The sequence below is a fragment of the Anser anser genome (assembly GCF_964211835.1).
Source record: "Anser anser genome assembly, chromosome: 3".
Classification (NCBI taxonomy): Eukaryota; Metazoa; Chordata; class Aves; order Anseriformes; family Anatidae; genus Anser; species Anser anser.
In genome coordinates this window covers 15,422,475-15,437,534 of record NC_139722.1, presented here as the reverse complement: position 1 = coordinate 15,437,534, position 15,060 = coordinate 15,422,475, and the positions used below count along the sequence as shown (strand labels likewise).

The 15,060-nt window shown below is 33.3% G+C and overlaps 1 protein-coding gene across 2 annotated transcripts in view; it reads right to left on the bottom strand.

Annotated features, from left to right (window-relative positions):
* Positions 1-15,060, bottom strand: part of ROCK2 (Rho associated coiled-coil containing protein kinase 2) — a 104,758-nt gene that overhangs the window by 11,879 nt on the left and 77,819 nt on the right. For both annotated transcript variants that reach the window (XM_083830564.1, XM_083830563.1), the window contains exons 9-26: positions 14,450-14,609; positions 13,680-13,743; positions 11,713-11,792; positions 11,378-11,426; positions 10,528-10,663; positions 10,317-10,408; positions 9,816-10,062; positions 9,366-9,472; positions 8,568-8,727; positions 7,313-7,473; positions 6,722-6,906; positions 5,429-5,498; positions 3,984-4,087; positions 3,667-3,853; positions 3,246-3,339; positions 3,049-3,143; positions 2,229-2,408; positions 1,825-1,993 (exon numbers count right to left, since the gene is read on the bottom strand). In XM_083830564.1, the coding sequence (XP_083686690.1) occupies positions 1,825-1,993; positions 2,229-2,408; positions 3,049-3,143; positions 3,246-3,339; positions 3,667-3,853; positions 3,984-4,087; positions 5,429-5,498; positions 6,722-6,906; positions 7,313-7,473; positions 8,568-8,727; positions 9,366-9,472; positions 9,816-10,062; positions 10,317-10,408; positions 10,528-10,663; positions 11,378-11,426; positions 11,713-11,792; positions 13,680-13,743; positions 14,450-14,609 (2,340 nt within the window). The remainder of the gene's footprint in view (positions 1-1,824; positions 1,994-2,228; positions 2,409-3,048; positions 3,144-3,245; positions 3,340-3,666; positions 3,854-3,983; positions 4,088-5,428; positions 5,499-6,721; positions 6,907-7,312; positions 7,474-8,567; positions 8,728-9,365; positions 9,473-9,815; positions 10,063-10,316; positions 10,409-10,527; positions 10,664-11,377; positions 11,427-11,712; positions 11,793-13,679; positions 13,744-14,449; positions 14,610-15,060) is intronic.

The following is a 15,060-nucleotide window of genomic DNA, read 5'->3' as shown; positions in this document are numbered from 1 at the left end:
GCCTGATACAAGGGGTAGCAAGCATAATGCTGATGCAAACATGCTTTCCCACGGTGGTACCCACATGCAGGAAGCACGTTTGGATTTCTTAATGTTGAGATCTTTTTTCCCAATTTTTCTCTGTAATCTCTCTGACTATAGCATGAAAGCGGACAAAAGAAGTTTCGTATTATACTGTGGCATTTCTGGCATCCATTCTATACTAACAGACCAGAGAAAAGCCAAAATATTCCCAAATTTTCACAGCACATGTTTGTAAGCACTAGGAGGAAAAAAAATCATCAAACCTCAAATCTGCTGCAAATATCTTAGTGAACAGTCCTAGCTTAGCTATGATTTTTACTTTACAACAAAATAAAACCATGCACATAACACAAGAGCAGCTAACAAGGAAAAAATATGTAAATACTCAATAATTCTTTCACCAAGAAGCATCATACCAAAAAAGCAGAGAATGAAGAAAATACAGGAAATGCATTATGCTTTACTCTAGTTTGAAGAAGTAATGTCAATATTCAGGAAAAAAAAATCAGCCTTTGATTGAAAGGTATTCACACTTTAGAAGAGCCTCAAGTAAAATACAGAAAATTGAATGTAATTAAAAAGCTCTGCTTCTGACATTAACACTAAATACAAGTTTTATTCAAGACAGTGTTCGTGTAGTCACGTAGAATGAGTATAGAATTAATAAAACAAAGCTCTGTTTTACCAGAGCTCTTTAATTATATTCTTTATGCATCTAGAAAAACAAATAGAAATGATTTTTTATTGCTTTATCATACAAGAATCAAATTTAAGATTCAAACTGAGGCAAAAAGAAAAAATAAAGGTAACACTCAGAAGACTGAATTTCTATGAACAAGTAATGAACACATATAGATTGTGAGGAGAGATATCTTGACATTTCACTGAAACACAAATACTTGACTTTTTGGTATCCAGTATCTTAAGGTCATGCAGATAACTTTAGATACTGCATAGAGGCTACCTATCTGAACAAGACAATAAGGAATAAGGATTTATTCAATGCTTTAATAAAAATGGTGTTTTGTAAATGGCAGCAAGCATCCGAAAACATTTAGATGAAACAGGTCAATTATTTCTTCATGCAAAATTTATCATGCCTTTGATTACAATGTTTGCTGCCAATTTTTTTTGGTTTGTTTAAATATATAATGTATTAATAGTGTTAGTTTTGAAATTGAGAAAAGAACACAATAAAAACAACACCAAGCAGTTCTCAGGAATGTCACCTGTGCTATCAACTTCTGTAGGGCTGTGGGAACAAGACAAAGGTTCTTCCTCTGAGTCAGAATCAGAATCAGAATCAAGAAGCATGCGAGAACTGGAAGGCTTAGTGGCAATACTGACAGAGGTGGAAGAGTGCTGGTAGGTAAAAGACATGGATTCCACAGTGTGGGATTGAGTGATATGGACTAAACATAAAGAACAAAGGAGGAAAAAGGCAGAAAAGAAGTCAAAACAGAATCCCTAAGAAGAGAGTATTAGTTTTACATTTCATCACATAGCAAAATAATTGCAAATTAACTACTGTCATAGAGATGAAAAAAAAATTAGTTCCAATGTAAGACAATACATTTTTTTCAAGAAATTTTTTCAAATAAATTTAAGAATGAAGTATGATTACAGATAGATGTAGTTAGTACATGGATAGTGAACACTATCAAAGCATTGATAAGATGACAGAAACACAAAGATAAAAAGCCCCAGAAACATCAGAGGAGTATTTCAATATTTCAGCTTCCATGGTAAAACGCAGATATACAACCAATTAATGCAGAAATATTAATAAAAATAACATACCAGGGAATCCATCATCTGTCTCAGTATCTCCAGGTCCACTGCCTATGCTACTGTTATCTAGACCAATGTGCAATGACTGTAGCTGTGAACGAAGCTGTTCAATGTCGCTATCTTTGCTGTCCAGAGTCATCTGCAGTTCAATGCGTATCTGACTCTCTTCTGCTATTTGCTGTAAGGATAAATGAAAAGATTTCCTATTGTCATTATATTCAGTTACTCAGAGAAAATGTAAGTAGAAAATTTTGGAGACTTTGCAGCCAGTCTCAGTAATATATACTGCACGTTTCTTTCGGACATGGAAATTCAGGAATAGACACTTTATATGCTACCTTAAAAAACTGAATCAATTCAATACATAATAAAGAAAATGCTATCAATGTTTATATTTGCAAAGAGAATCTTACTGCCTGCATTTCATTGATTTCTTTCTGATATTTGATCATCATTTGCGTTAACTTCTCTCGTTCAGATTTCAGTTCCATATGCAGTTTCCTATTTTCCTTTTCCTTCCGCCGTACATCAGTGTCAGCTCCACGTTTGACTGGACCCTTCCGATTCATGATCTCAGCCAATTTATTCACAGCCTTCCCATGGAAGAAAAAGAAGAAAAAACCACATCAATAAGTACATACTACTATGCTGTGAAGAAACAGTCTTCTCTCCCACCCATGACCAGGCACTTGTAACCTAATAGTAAACACTGCGTATCTGGTAGTACAAAGTTGTTTTAATTCATTGCATTGCTCAAAATTGTAAAGAAGGTCACGATTCCACTTTCACTTTAAGCAAACATTTGTTCAGAAGACTTCTACTCGTTTAAATATTCTCTTCAGTTTCCGTTAGCTAGCCCCAAAATACATATTTGGATTAAAATGTCACTAACTTTAAAAAACAACTGAGATTGACATTAGAAATTTCACATTTTGTAGAAATTACAGAGGAATATAAATCAAGAGGAAAACCATATGAATTTGACTGAAACCTAGACTTATGCTGGTGGACTGCATCCACCAGGAATTAGGATTAGAATGATTAGGAATTCCTCCATGATGAAACGTGAAGTTGAAGTTTCACCACACAGTAAGTCTACTTAGTACAGGCAAAATAAGATCAATTCAACATATTTTGATTCAGTGTAAAAAAAACGTAAACAGTAAGTTTTCTACTAAAAATTATTTGTTTCATGAACACTATCTCTTCATTCATTTACATACATTTGCTTACCTGAGTTTTCAATGTTCTTTCATTCAATAACTGTTTCTCAAACTGTGCTTTAATATTTCCTATATTTGCTTCTTCTTCTTTTAGTTTTGTAATTTCTGTAAAAAAAAAATCAATGAAAGTTCATTACAAAAGAAACAGTACTATTAAAAATGATACTGTTTTCATACTAAACTGTATTTGGTTCAAGGAATACATACGTTCTTGTACTTCCTTCAGTTTATTGTTCAGTTCTTCTTTCTCATTAGCCAGATTAGCCACATCGCTAGTTAGTGTTCTATTTGCTTCCTCCAACTGCAAACAAAAAGTACATGTGACTATGCAACTAAAAACATTTGACATATGAAAGCATTACAGTACATCAGGAAATGCCTGAGAGCAAAAATGGGACAACATAAGGGGACTAGTTATAGAGAGGTAGGAGCACAGAAGACAATGATCAGAGAGATTCATGGAAGAAACAGGGTATGAGATTTTTATTTCAGTTAATTCATAAAAAAGATGTATTTTTAAATATCAGTTTTACCTTTAAGTATGCTAAACAGCGTTGGATAAATCCAACTGCAAATGAAACTAACGCCCACATAAACCTTTAACAAAATTAGGATGCATATTACTCACAGAGGCTATGGTGGCATCTTTCTCAGTAAGTTCCTGTTTATGCCGAGCCATCATCTCTTTAATCTCCAGTTCTTTCATAATCTTCTCTTTTTCCAAATCAGAATACTGTTCTTCGGCAATGGAACGTGCAAGTTGTTCTGAATCTGCTTTTGTCAAGGTAATCTCTAGCTGAGCCGCCAAGGAATCTCTGCAAATTATTAGTACATACTATTAACTCAAAAAATAGAAAGTTACTTAAAAAACAAACAAAAAACACCTGAACAAAAGCAATAAAAAGCCATCCTTTTCTATGTATTAATAGCACTAGTAAAATCTACCTCTCATCCTGTAACTCTTGTATCTTTTGCTGTATTTCTTTACAAAGTTTCGTCTTTTCTTCACATTCTTCTTTAAGTTCTCGAACTTGTGTCTTATACAGAGTCTAGAATTTAAAGTAGGAAAAAAGGACGTGACTTCCATATTCTAGCTTGAAGGTACACAAAAATGATGTGATGATATAAGATGATGTAGTATACAGTATATGTACAGTACTGTATATATATATATAATCAGTTCAAGTACAGCAGTGCAATGCTTTCTCTAAATTTAACTAAAGGTCATCATCATTCCCGAATATGTCTTCATTTAAGATTTTTTGTTTTGTTTTGTATTAAACTTGTGTTATTTGTGAATGGATGTATGAGATACATTTTATATGCTTGCAAGCATACTGTGCGTAGGACTCACAATGTGAATTTTCTTTTCTCTACTATTTTAAATCCCTGTCAGAGGTAGATTAGGTTGAGCTTGGACTCTAACCATAAAAATGTATGAAAGCAACGTGACAGCCCAAGAGGAAAAAGGCATAAAGGAGTAAGAGAAAAATAGATTAGAAAAGTATTTGAAATTTAGATTTTTTCTTAAAGGGGTACAAACCTAGAGATACAGAGGAAATGAAAGAAAAATTACACTGCTCTGTGCACTAAGAATGACTGAAAACAGATAAAGTGCAAGTGGATTTAGCGCAGGACTTGTTAGACAACTCCCTCAGAATTCTCTCTCTGGCCCATCCACAGCAGTCAACTGACCTCAACTCTCCCATTCTGTCTCCTTTGAGATGTACAGCTTTTTGATCAGTTAGTCCTTTTCCTCACTGACATAAAGACCACAGTAGAAGCATAAGTTTCCTTTAATTTTCAAGCAAGTTCTCTGGCCTTTCCGTTGTGGCTGGCTGTGCACTATTAATATAAGTTAACCTTCATATGATAGTGATGATTTCTACCAACAATACCTATTTACTCTGTTGTACCTATCACACTGAAGCAAAAACTCTCAAAAGGTCTCTGCCAAGTGTAACTATAATGCAGAAATTTCCTTCAAAGCCTTAAATGCACATTTCATAATGCCATATGATTCTGAGAATACAGCTTTTTTCTCCCTTGCAGCACGGAACAGATGCTAAATACAAAATGCTTGAAACATGCAGAAAATCATTTACACTGTGGAAAAGAAGGAAAAAGCTGCTTGACTACCTCCCACTAAAAACTGTGCTTGGGACTCCCTTCCAAAGCTGTTACATTTCTTAACGCAACCACTTTTACACTGCTCAGTGATCAAGAGCAAAGAGTGGTAACAGGGCTGCAGACAAGACTGAAGACAGACAGAAGGAAAAGAACTAGCCTAAGATTTGAGCAGTGAAATGCCTCATGGCTGAGGAGGAAGAAGAAAAGCTAACATTACACCTAAACATATTAGTATAAAAATAAAGAAGCATCAAGCATACCGAGAAATACTGTTCAGCTTCAAGTTGGTCTTGAAGCTCTTTCATTTGTCCATCTGCATCTTGACGTTCCCTAGGAAGGAATATAATACCTTTAAATAAAAGATATGAAGATATTCCAAACAAGTAAACAGAAAGGAGTTCATTTACACTCTTAACATCCTCAGTCTGTCTAGATCAAAGTATAATCTGCAGTTAAACTTGACACTTCCTTCGGGTACCAGACTTTCTCTCATTTTCACCTGTGCAGCTCAGAACACTACACTAATGAGACATCAGTTTAACACTGCTCACTTACTAACTACAACAGTCTGACAGTTTAACCACTAAGACACACTGATAAAGCAAACAGCCACTGACAGAATCTTATTTCCATGTAAAACATCACTGATCTGATCTGACAGACTGTTTTGTTTCTTGTTTGCTAGAGCTCAGACTCTGAGAATGCCTTTATTCTTTGTCAGGCATCGTTTCTTGAATTCATCTTTTAAAACAACTCAGAAAGTCACTTAGTCACATAACAAAGAACAGTAATGTAGTAGAAAAGACTTCCACCATTATTTTATGTTATAGCAATCATCATATATAGTCTTCCAGGTGAGTAACTGCATCTTGCTCACAGAAAAGAAAAAGCACAAGGTACATCATCAGAAGTCTAAAAGAGCAAAGAATAAAACACACCTGATCTACATATTAAACTTGTCTTTTCTGTCACAAGAATGTTCTTTGTGTGAGAAAACCTTAATATTTATTTATTTTCAGTTGCAATAATTGCTTGTAAGCACTTGAAGAAGAATTGCTAGCATAACTCCTATTTGAAGGCCTACTACGTGTGATTAAACTCCCTTAGCACAGGCTATTTCCAATGGTTACACTTCACAGCTCTGTATTAGCATTACTGTCCAACTCTAATGACCTCTCCTAGACTAATAATGACAGCATCTTTCCTCTTTACTGAAGCTCGCAGTTGTTTAAAAGAAAATTTCCTAAGTATTCTCCTAAATAAATGTTTCTCAACTCTTCACGCTCCTGTGTTTAAGATTTTTCTTTTCCTTTACACCTTTTGTTTCTGATTATAGGTCTTCAGGGAAGCAAACATTTTCTATGGTAAATCTATACATTGCTCAATCACTAAGGCTAGAGTTGCTATAAATTATATTAAACAATTAAGTTTTGCATTATGGAATAGCATATTCTGTGTAAAAATCTTTAAAATTAATGTGGCTCTCAGCTTTTGCAAAAAGAAAATTAAAAATCAGCATTACTTTAAAAAATAGACTGAGCAGCTCTGCTTACTTGCGGAGTTCATTATTTTGTTTTTCCAGACTTAATTTGATTTCCTGAAGATGGTTATTCTCCTGTTTTAGCTGCTTCTCTGACATTTTTAAGGTATTGACCTGTTGTGTTTGCATCTTGAGGTCATTTTGAGTGAGACAACGCTTTTGTGTTTCTTGCTCTATTTTTAATGTCAGGTTTTTTACCTAAAAAATAAACAGAAATGTGAGTTTTACAAATCTACATAGGGAAATAACATTTAAACAGTGTTTCTTATTAACTCTTTCTACACTTTTGTGCAACTTGCACACATCTTTTGATAGACAAATCTATTTCTTGAATGAAGTTATTAGTACAGAATAAATAAGTTATTTTTCCATGTCCATCTCTTAGCATTTTACATTCCAGAAGAAAAACTTTTTAAGATCAAAAATGCCAGAATACTTCAGAAAAGTGAAACTACAGAAAGCAAAATTTAAATCCAAATACAAAGAAGTAAAAATTGCTACCATTTACTTTCAAATACATCCCTAAATACAGATATAACAGAGAAAATATGAAGACATTTAAAACAAGGTTCCAGCTGAGAATTCTTTTGTCATTGTTACGTACATCTTCATTTAGTATATCCTTTTGCCTAAGGAGTTCGTTTATTTTCTGTTGTGATTGTTTGAGATCACAGTCCAACATGGAACGTTGCTTTTCAGCTTCTAACAAACGATTTTCTACTTTTTGCTTTAAAGCTCTCTCTTCCAAAAGTTTCTTCTCCATTTCTGTGAAGGAGATTTAATATCAATGTAAAGCAGTCAACATTTCAGAGGGTTTCAAGAGTGAGAAGGAGGTGGGAGGAAGGAGGAGGTCTATCCCTTATTAACAACAAATAAAATGTTTGTTCTTTTAACACTGAAGAGAAAGATTGCTGAAAAGTAATTCATTAAAATTTTCACAGTAAACCATGAAAAAGCATCCAAGAGGATGCTTTGCAAGTATTTCTGCCTGAGACCTATTTCCTACTTCTGAGTTTCAAGATAACTTCTAGCTTATCTGCAACACATCTGGAATGGATAAAAGGGCGGTTACTTTTTAAAGAAATATTTTGTATCAATCTATGAAGCATTGCTTTGACAATAATAATCTGAAATCAATTAAGAAGTTGAAGCTGTTCAGGAAACTGATAGACCAAGTGACTCATACATTACCACTGCATTGTTTGTGCTTTTTTGAAACATCTGCAAGCTCAAAATTTTTGTGAATGCTCTGCAATTGGAATGATAAGATACATAGGTTGCTTTTTAATCCGTTGCAATAGACATAAGCAATTCAATTAAAAAATAAGAGCCATCTTCTGGAGTTGTTTGCTAACTCCCCTCTCTCTGAGAGATTTCAATTGTCAGGAGACACCAGAATACGCATGGTGACGATGGAAGCCTACCAAAGGCTTTACTGTTTTTAACGCTATCTAGTAACCTATTTAAGTTGTTACACTGCTGACATATTCTATTTAGCAAGACAATAAGAAATTTGACTACGTAGATAAGCTCTTGAAAGTTTATATTACTAGAACTGTTTGAAAGATTTAAGAAAAAGTAGTTCAGAATACCCTAGCACAGAAAATGAATTAGTGATGTCAGCAACAGAGAGCCTGCTTTACTCAGCAACTAACTGTCTTCAACCTAGCAAAGCAGACAGAGAGATTACAACTGATTTTTAAAATTGCTTTACGATGCTAATTGTGTTTAAAAAAAGAACAGAAGAACTGAAAGAAAAAAAAAACACACTACATTTAAGTTCCCAGTAACACTAAAAGATTATATTACCTACATTCTATAATTTATACTTAAGTCAAACTGTAATGTCAAATAAATACCTTTCATGGCTTCAGATTTTGCTTCCTCTATAGATTCATAAATCTTATTTTTGTCTGCTAGTCGTGCTTTTGTGGCTTTATGCTCAGCTTCCTCTTGTTCAAGGTTCTGCTGCATAACTTTGAATTTGTATGTCATATCTATTTCCATGTTGCTCTTTTCCTGTTAAAGAAAAAAAATACATTAAAATAAAATTTAAATACATCAGGTTAAATACAAAATTTTGGACAACAGTAACATCCTACTTGGAAGTAAGCTAACAGCAGAAGAAACAACACAGACCCTAAGGTACTAAGAATACATTTCATCAACTGTTTTTCTGGTGATAACGTGCTCTAGAAGTTCGCATTGACATTACCAGTTGCAAAAAGTTATAGAATTAGAGCCTTAAAAAACAGTGTTTTGTGAAAAGAGTTCAAAAATTACATTTATTGAAGAATTGTTTGAATACTTATGCTTCAATAAAAAAATATGAAAAAATATTAGCTGAAACCTTTTTTATTTTTGGCAATACTGACAGTTCAAAAAAGGTCAGATTTTGCACCAGAAATGACGTGTTATTTCTGCACTTCTAAGCTATACATTGGAGTGCATTATTACGTACTTCAGAAATACAATATATTGGAAAATGGTGTCTTTTTTCCCCACTTTTCAAATTGCAATAACAACAACAAAAAAGTGACACTGAAAACAACTTGTATTTTTTTCACAAACTTTGTCCCATGTCTCAATTAACAAATGCACAAGTTTTAAAATTAAATAAGAATGTAATACCAAAGTTTACTTAGAAGTGCTGTTACCTTCTCTAAATCTGTGAGCTTTTCCTGCAATTGCCTCTTCTCCATTTCCAGTTTGGCTAATGCACTCTTTCCATTTTTCACTTCTTCCTCCAGGCTAGATATTCGACCTAAAAATGAACAAAACATCTATGAGGCTGGGCAGCATTTGGAAAAAGAATGTACTGTATCTACTTAAACAAACATTTCAAACGTAACAGCTTCCAGTTCTGACTATTAAGAAGAGCTCCCTTCAGGGTGATTTTAGAAGTTACCAATAACATGCATTCTTATCTTATATATATCCTTGCTCATGTTCACTTTACTGTGTCCTCACTTAAATAACACTGTATAAAACAGCATACTAATCTAGTCACAGCAAACTAATCTAGTCACAGTTTGAAGCTCAAATAACATCACAAAACCTATTTTTACTTCTGAAACTAGAAGAAAGCTTAACAGTTGCTGTAATACCTTGTAAATCACTGATGATCTCTGATCCATGACTTCGATCTCTCCTTTCTGATTCCAGAGCTGACTGAAGATTGAGAAAGTCCTTCTCTAGTTTGAGTTTAGCATTCTCCAGCAGACAGTTCTTATCCTGAAGTTCTCGATTATTAGCTTCCAGCTGCTGGATTTGCTTTGTACTTTCTGTCTGGTTCTTCCTTAACCTGGTTGCAGTATCAGACTCTGATCGCAGCAAAGAATTGGCTTCATCCAACTAAGGATTGATAAAAACATACTTCAGAAACAATTAAAATGTTAACATCTGCCAGTGCTATTACAGATTATTACACTTAACAGATTAAAGAAATAAGAAGTGGTATTTTTTAAGATTATTTTTGAACACAAGAACATGAAAAAAAAGAATGGCTTTTAAAACTTCATTACACATTTTAACTCCCACCACTACTAACACAATCTGAACTTCAAAAAGCTACTATTTTAAAATAAACATATAAAAAGTTGGCATGCCTGTCTTTGTAGTTGATTGATTTTCTCATTGGATATTTGAGAGTTCTGATTCCTCTTTTTTAAATCTTCAAGCTGGTCTTTCAAACTGTTAACTGGAACAAAAACAATTCAAAATTGTTAATCAATGTAGTGAAAAAACTTTATAACTCATTTATTTTATCTTTTAAAAAGCCACATCAAAATATAACCCTTCAAACATTGTTCAACATACCCTCATTTTCTAAATTGCGTTTCTTATCTGCTTCATGTTCTGCTTTTCTCTGGTATTCTGTATTCTTATGCTGAAGAAGAGCCTTCTCTCTTTCTAGCTGTCTGACTGCAGACTCTACATTCTTCCTTGAAGTTATCTGGACACATTAAAAAAAACCACACTAATTACATACAGAATCCTGACATTTTTCAAGTGATAAAGGAACAGCTCATGCATTCAGTTTAGTTCAGAGTGGAGAAAGACACGTTCCATTTGCTTACTGCAAACACAGCATATCAGAGCACATGTTCAAATACAGCCCAGAATAACTACAGCCAGGAGCTTTTACCATTTAAGACTGTATGATGGCTTGACTTCAATGAATATTGTAATCTGTTAGCATCATGAAGCACAGAAACATACATGTACTGGAAGATCTCAACATTCACCTGAATGAACAGTACATTAAGTAAATTTGCAGTAGCATTAAGATGCAAAGCTGGGCAAAATAAGGACCTTTTACTGACACAGTTCGGACAGGTACAAAAAATGCTGCAAAGAATGGGCTTCCTTTTCTATCAACATCAATCTCACTTTCAAATACAATTACTAGAATTGTACATGGGGTATTTATATTATGTTATCCTCCAAATTAAAAATTTGGAGATTCTGAAGATAAGGAGATTAGAGAAGTCATAATGAAAATCTTTCAGGAAAGGCAACAATGTAATGCTTGTGAATATCAGGAAATCAGCTGGTGTTACTTGCCATAAATATACAGCTACTCAAAGGTAATTTTCTGGTTCCTAAGGAAAAAAAAAAGTAACACATAAAAACGCTCAAGTTCTAATTCCAGTAAGAAATAACTTACCTCTTCATCTAGCTCTTTCACTATCTTCTCTAAACGAGTATTAGTAGACCTGAAGGAATTTGAAAAATATTTTTAAACCTCACTGATCACACAATAATTAGACTGTTTGGATATGTCTCATTAATTTTATGTAAGCTACCCTATTTTCAGCAATCACATGAAATTTTGACGGCTGGGGAAATCACTCAAACAATAGAGAGATTCTTATGGAGAGATAAGGAAAAAAAAAAGTAGCCATGGGAGTAGCAAGAACTTTTAAGCTTTTAATCATTCAAAAACAAAAGGTGTAATAACACTTCTTTATGAACATATCAAATATTTCAAAATAATCTCACCTGTACTTCTGTTCTAGTTCATCTTTGGCTTGTAATTCATTACTGAGCTGTTCTTCTAACTTGCTTATTTTTTTCTGAAACTGAGCAAAATGTGAAAATAAGCATGGCCATTATATAAGATTGGAATCACAGTGTAAAACAGTTTAATAACAAAAAAAGTGAAAGCAAAGAAAATGAATTCAATCTACCATTATGTGTTTTTTGTGTCTTGTTTTTTTTAAACCATCACCAGAAGATTATTGCATTTCTATTTCTCATCTGTACAAGTTATTAATCTTGATAATTTTTAAAATACCGATGTGTAGTAATAGAATTTCCTACATGCTATATTAAAGCTAACTATCATAGAGTGATGTGCCACAGACTGAGAGTCATAAAATTTCTACAGGCAAAGAATGTGTCTGCTGGCCAATTGCTCTCCTTTTTCTCTGTCTAGAGGCCTGCTGGAGCAGAATTTTTGGGATAGTCTTTTCTAGGTAAAATATAAATCATAAAATAAAAAGGTGGGTACATAACTATATTGGACAATATTCAGAGAATATCAGACAATATTCAGAAAACACTAAACATGCTCAATGATCTCACATATTCAGAATATTTTTTCCATCTAGCACACGCAGAAGAAACACTTTTGAAATTTGGGAATGTTTTCTTTTCCTCAATAAAATATTAAAAAGATATTGTGAGTCAAGTAAAAATAAATAAATAAATAAATAAATAAAAAGGATTATAATTATAATGAGCTTTTTAAATTGACCCATGTCTTCAGGCTTTCCAATTAATTTCTTTTCCTCCCTTTCTCTTCCTCCTCCAACCCCTAAACATAAAATGTAAAAATGTGGTTTTCTAAAATACTTTGTAATTGTTACAATTATAAGATTACCGTAACAGGGACACTTAAAAAGACATCAAAACCCAAGACTCACTGCTTGAAAAAATAAAAATTAAAAAAGTTGTCAGAATGAAATGCAAAGTTTTACCAACTACATTTACTATCCCCATATAAAGCAAGTATCATGAACATGGCACTCTGTATTTTAAACAGTTGCATTTCGTATTAAACAGGAAACTAAAACTATTATTCTGTTCACTAATGACAGGAAGGAAAGAAGTGGAGTCCCATAAATATTTGCGCTTAAATTTATGCTGCCCAATACGTAATGCATTTCCTTTACAACTCCTTTTCAAAGTTTAACAATTAAGTAAGCTTTAACAAATGTTAACCATAAACTAGCTACACTTGAATAATACAAATGTTTAAGTAGTATAATGAAGTAAGTTTGTTACATGAAAAAATCTGTAGCATTCTCCTGTCATCTGCATATTTAAATTCAGTTGGCGATCCTCAAAAAAATGGATAAACGTGCTTCAGACACTCACTTCAACTGAGAGAAAGATTTATGCTCATAAACATTCCTTTATCAATGTAGGTGACAATTTACACTTCCAAACTCTGGATAAATCTGTCATGAATCACAGACAGTGTGCAGCCACGAATCACAACCTTTCCAAGAGTAATGCTGTTTGGAGCAAACAGAGCCTTACACATTTGTTTTCAAAACAAATTCTGGATTCCAAAAGAAGTCAAGAAAAATCTGTATTCATTCATCTTCACACAGGAGTGCCTTAACACTTGAATATAACAACTCATTCATAAACTATTTCAAAACATAATTGGTTTACTGTTAACAAACTGGTGAATAAACATTTACGGTATTTCATGATAAATCGTGTCCACACAAATCCTGTGGGAATGATTTGCTTCCTTTCATAATTCAAATAATACACTCACCTACCTCCTTGCTGTCCTGTAGACGGAAAACATAGTTTTTATCAATGAGCATTAAAAAACTAAAAGGCACCCCCCCCAACACCGGTTCTTGACACCGGTTTTGACTTTGCTTTTTCTTAACAGACTTAACCAAATTAGTTAACCATTCATTAATACTTACAAAAAAGGCACTAACCTCATTTTTACTAGATTGCACCGATTCATTTTCTCTGCAAGATTGAGAGGAGTCACTTAGCAACCTGTCAAAAACAAAAACAAATCCCTCCTGCTCTTATTCGAGTTTTCAACAACTCTGGCAACCTCACCAATCAAGGCATTTTAATCACTTCTCTCAAGTCTTAATTTGACCTAGGCTATTCTCAGAATGAAGCTTGTTTTACCTCGGTAAGAGCTTTCTAATTTGAATCTTTTCTAATTTGAATCTCTCTAATTTGAATCTTTTCTTAAGTGAAGTACAACATTGAAGACACTTCCAAATCCGTAACAGCTTATTTTTTAATTAATACTCACAATTATTTAATGACTACTCAAACACACTGAATACGACTAACAATGCAAAATAAAGGCAAGAGGGGGGCAAGTGATGCCTTAGCAAGCTATTATTTTGTGTAAACTTTTTTCTAATTCTACTAATATAAAATTATTTTAGAGCTAAATTACAAATCTAGTATTTTAAAATCTAGTATTTTAAACCCAAAACCAGATTTTCAAAGAGACTATAAATTTTTATGTATATAAAAATATTATTTATTTAAACAGAATTATCAAGGTAGCCACAATTGTTAAATTCTACTTAAATTCTGCATTTTGTATCTTCACAATTGGACACAAATGAAATAAAGCAATGAATAAATTATGTATCTAGGGTAAAAATAAAGGGGGGGATAGGATAGAAGAAAAATCTGCAGGTGTACTTCTAAAAATGCATATTAAATTCTCACATACAAATTGTCTCTATAGTAGGTAAATCCTATAAAAGGCAGCTGGTTTCCCACGAAGGCTTTGGGGATTGGAAAGGTTTCCACGTCTCCCTTGTCATCCTCAATGTCATCAAAATTACTGCTGTCTATATCACTGCTAAGCTCAGGAACAACAGGAGCAGCAGCTACAGAAAGGGGAGAAAAGATCAACTTTACTCCAGCCACTTTGCATATACTGGTATCTCTCTAATATTAAGAAGCATACAATGTAAGTTGTCACGCTAGTTAAATATCTATTAAACATGCAGTAGAACTGTAAATATTACTGTGAAGATTTTTTTCCCCTAAGGAAAAGTATTTTTTCATTATTTGCTTAATATATGGAATACCTAAGGCTCAAAATGTATTTGCTAAAGTAAGCACATTTTAGAATGGAACACTAAATACAATCACCATTTTAAGAAACTTCAGTAAATACTTTAGAAGTTATGATCAAGCACAGGAACAGAAGTACTTGTTTTTCTGCCTAAAGCTATCAAGTTCTCAATACTTTCAGTGAAAAGCAGTAAAACCAACAAGACCACTCTTATAGCTAGTCTTAATTACAGATTAAAAAAAAAAAAGGTTAAAAGGTTA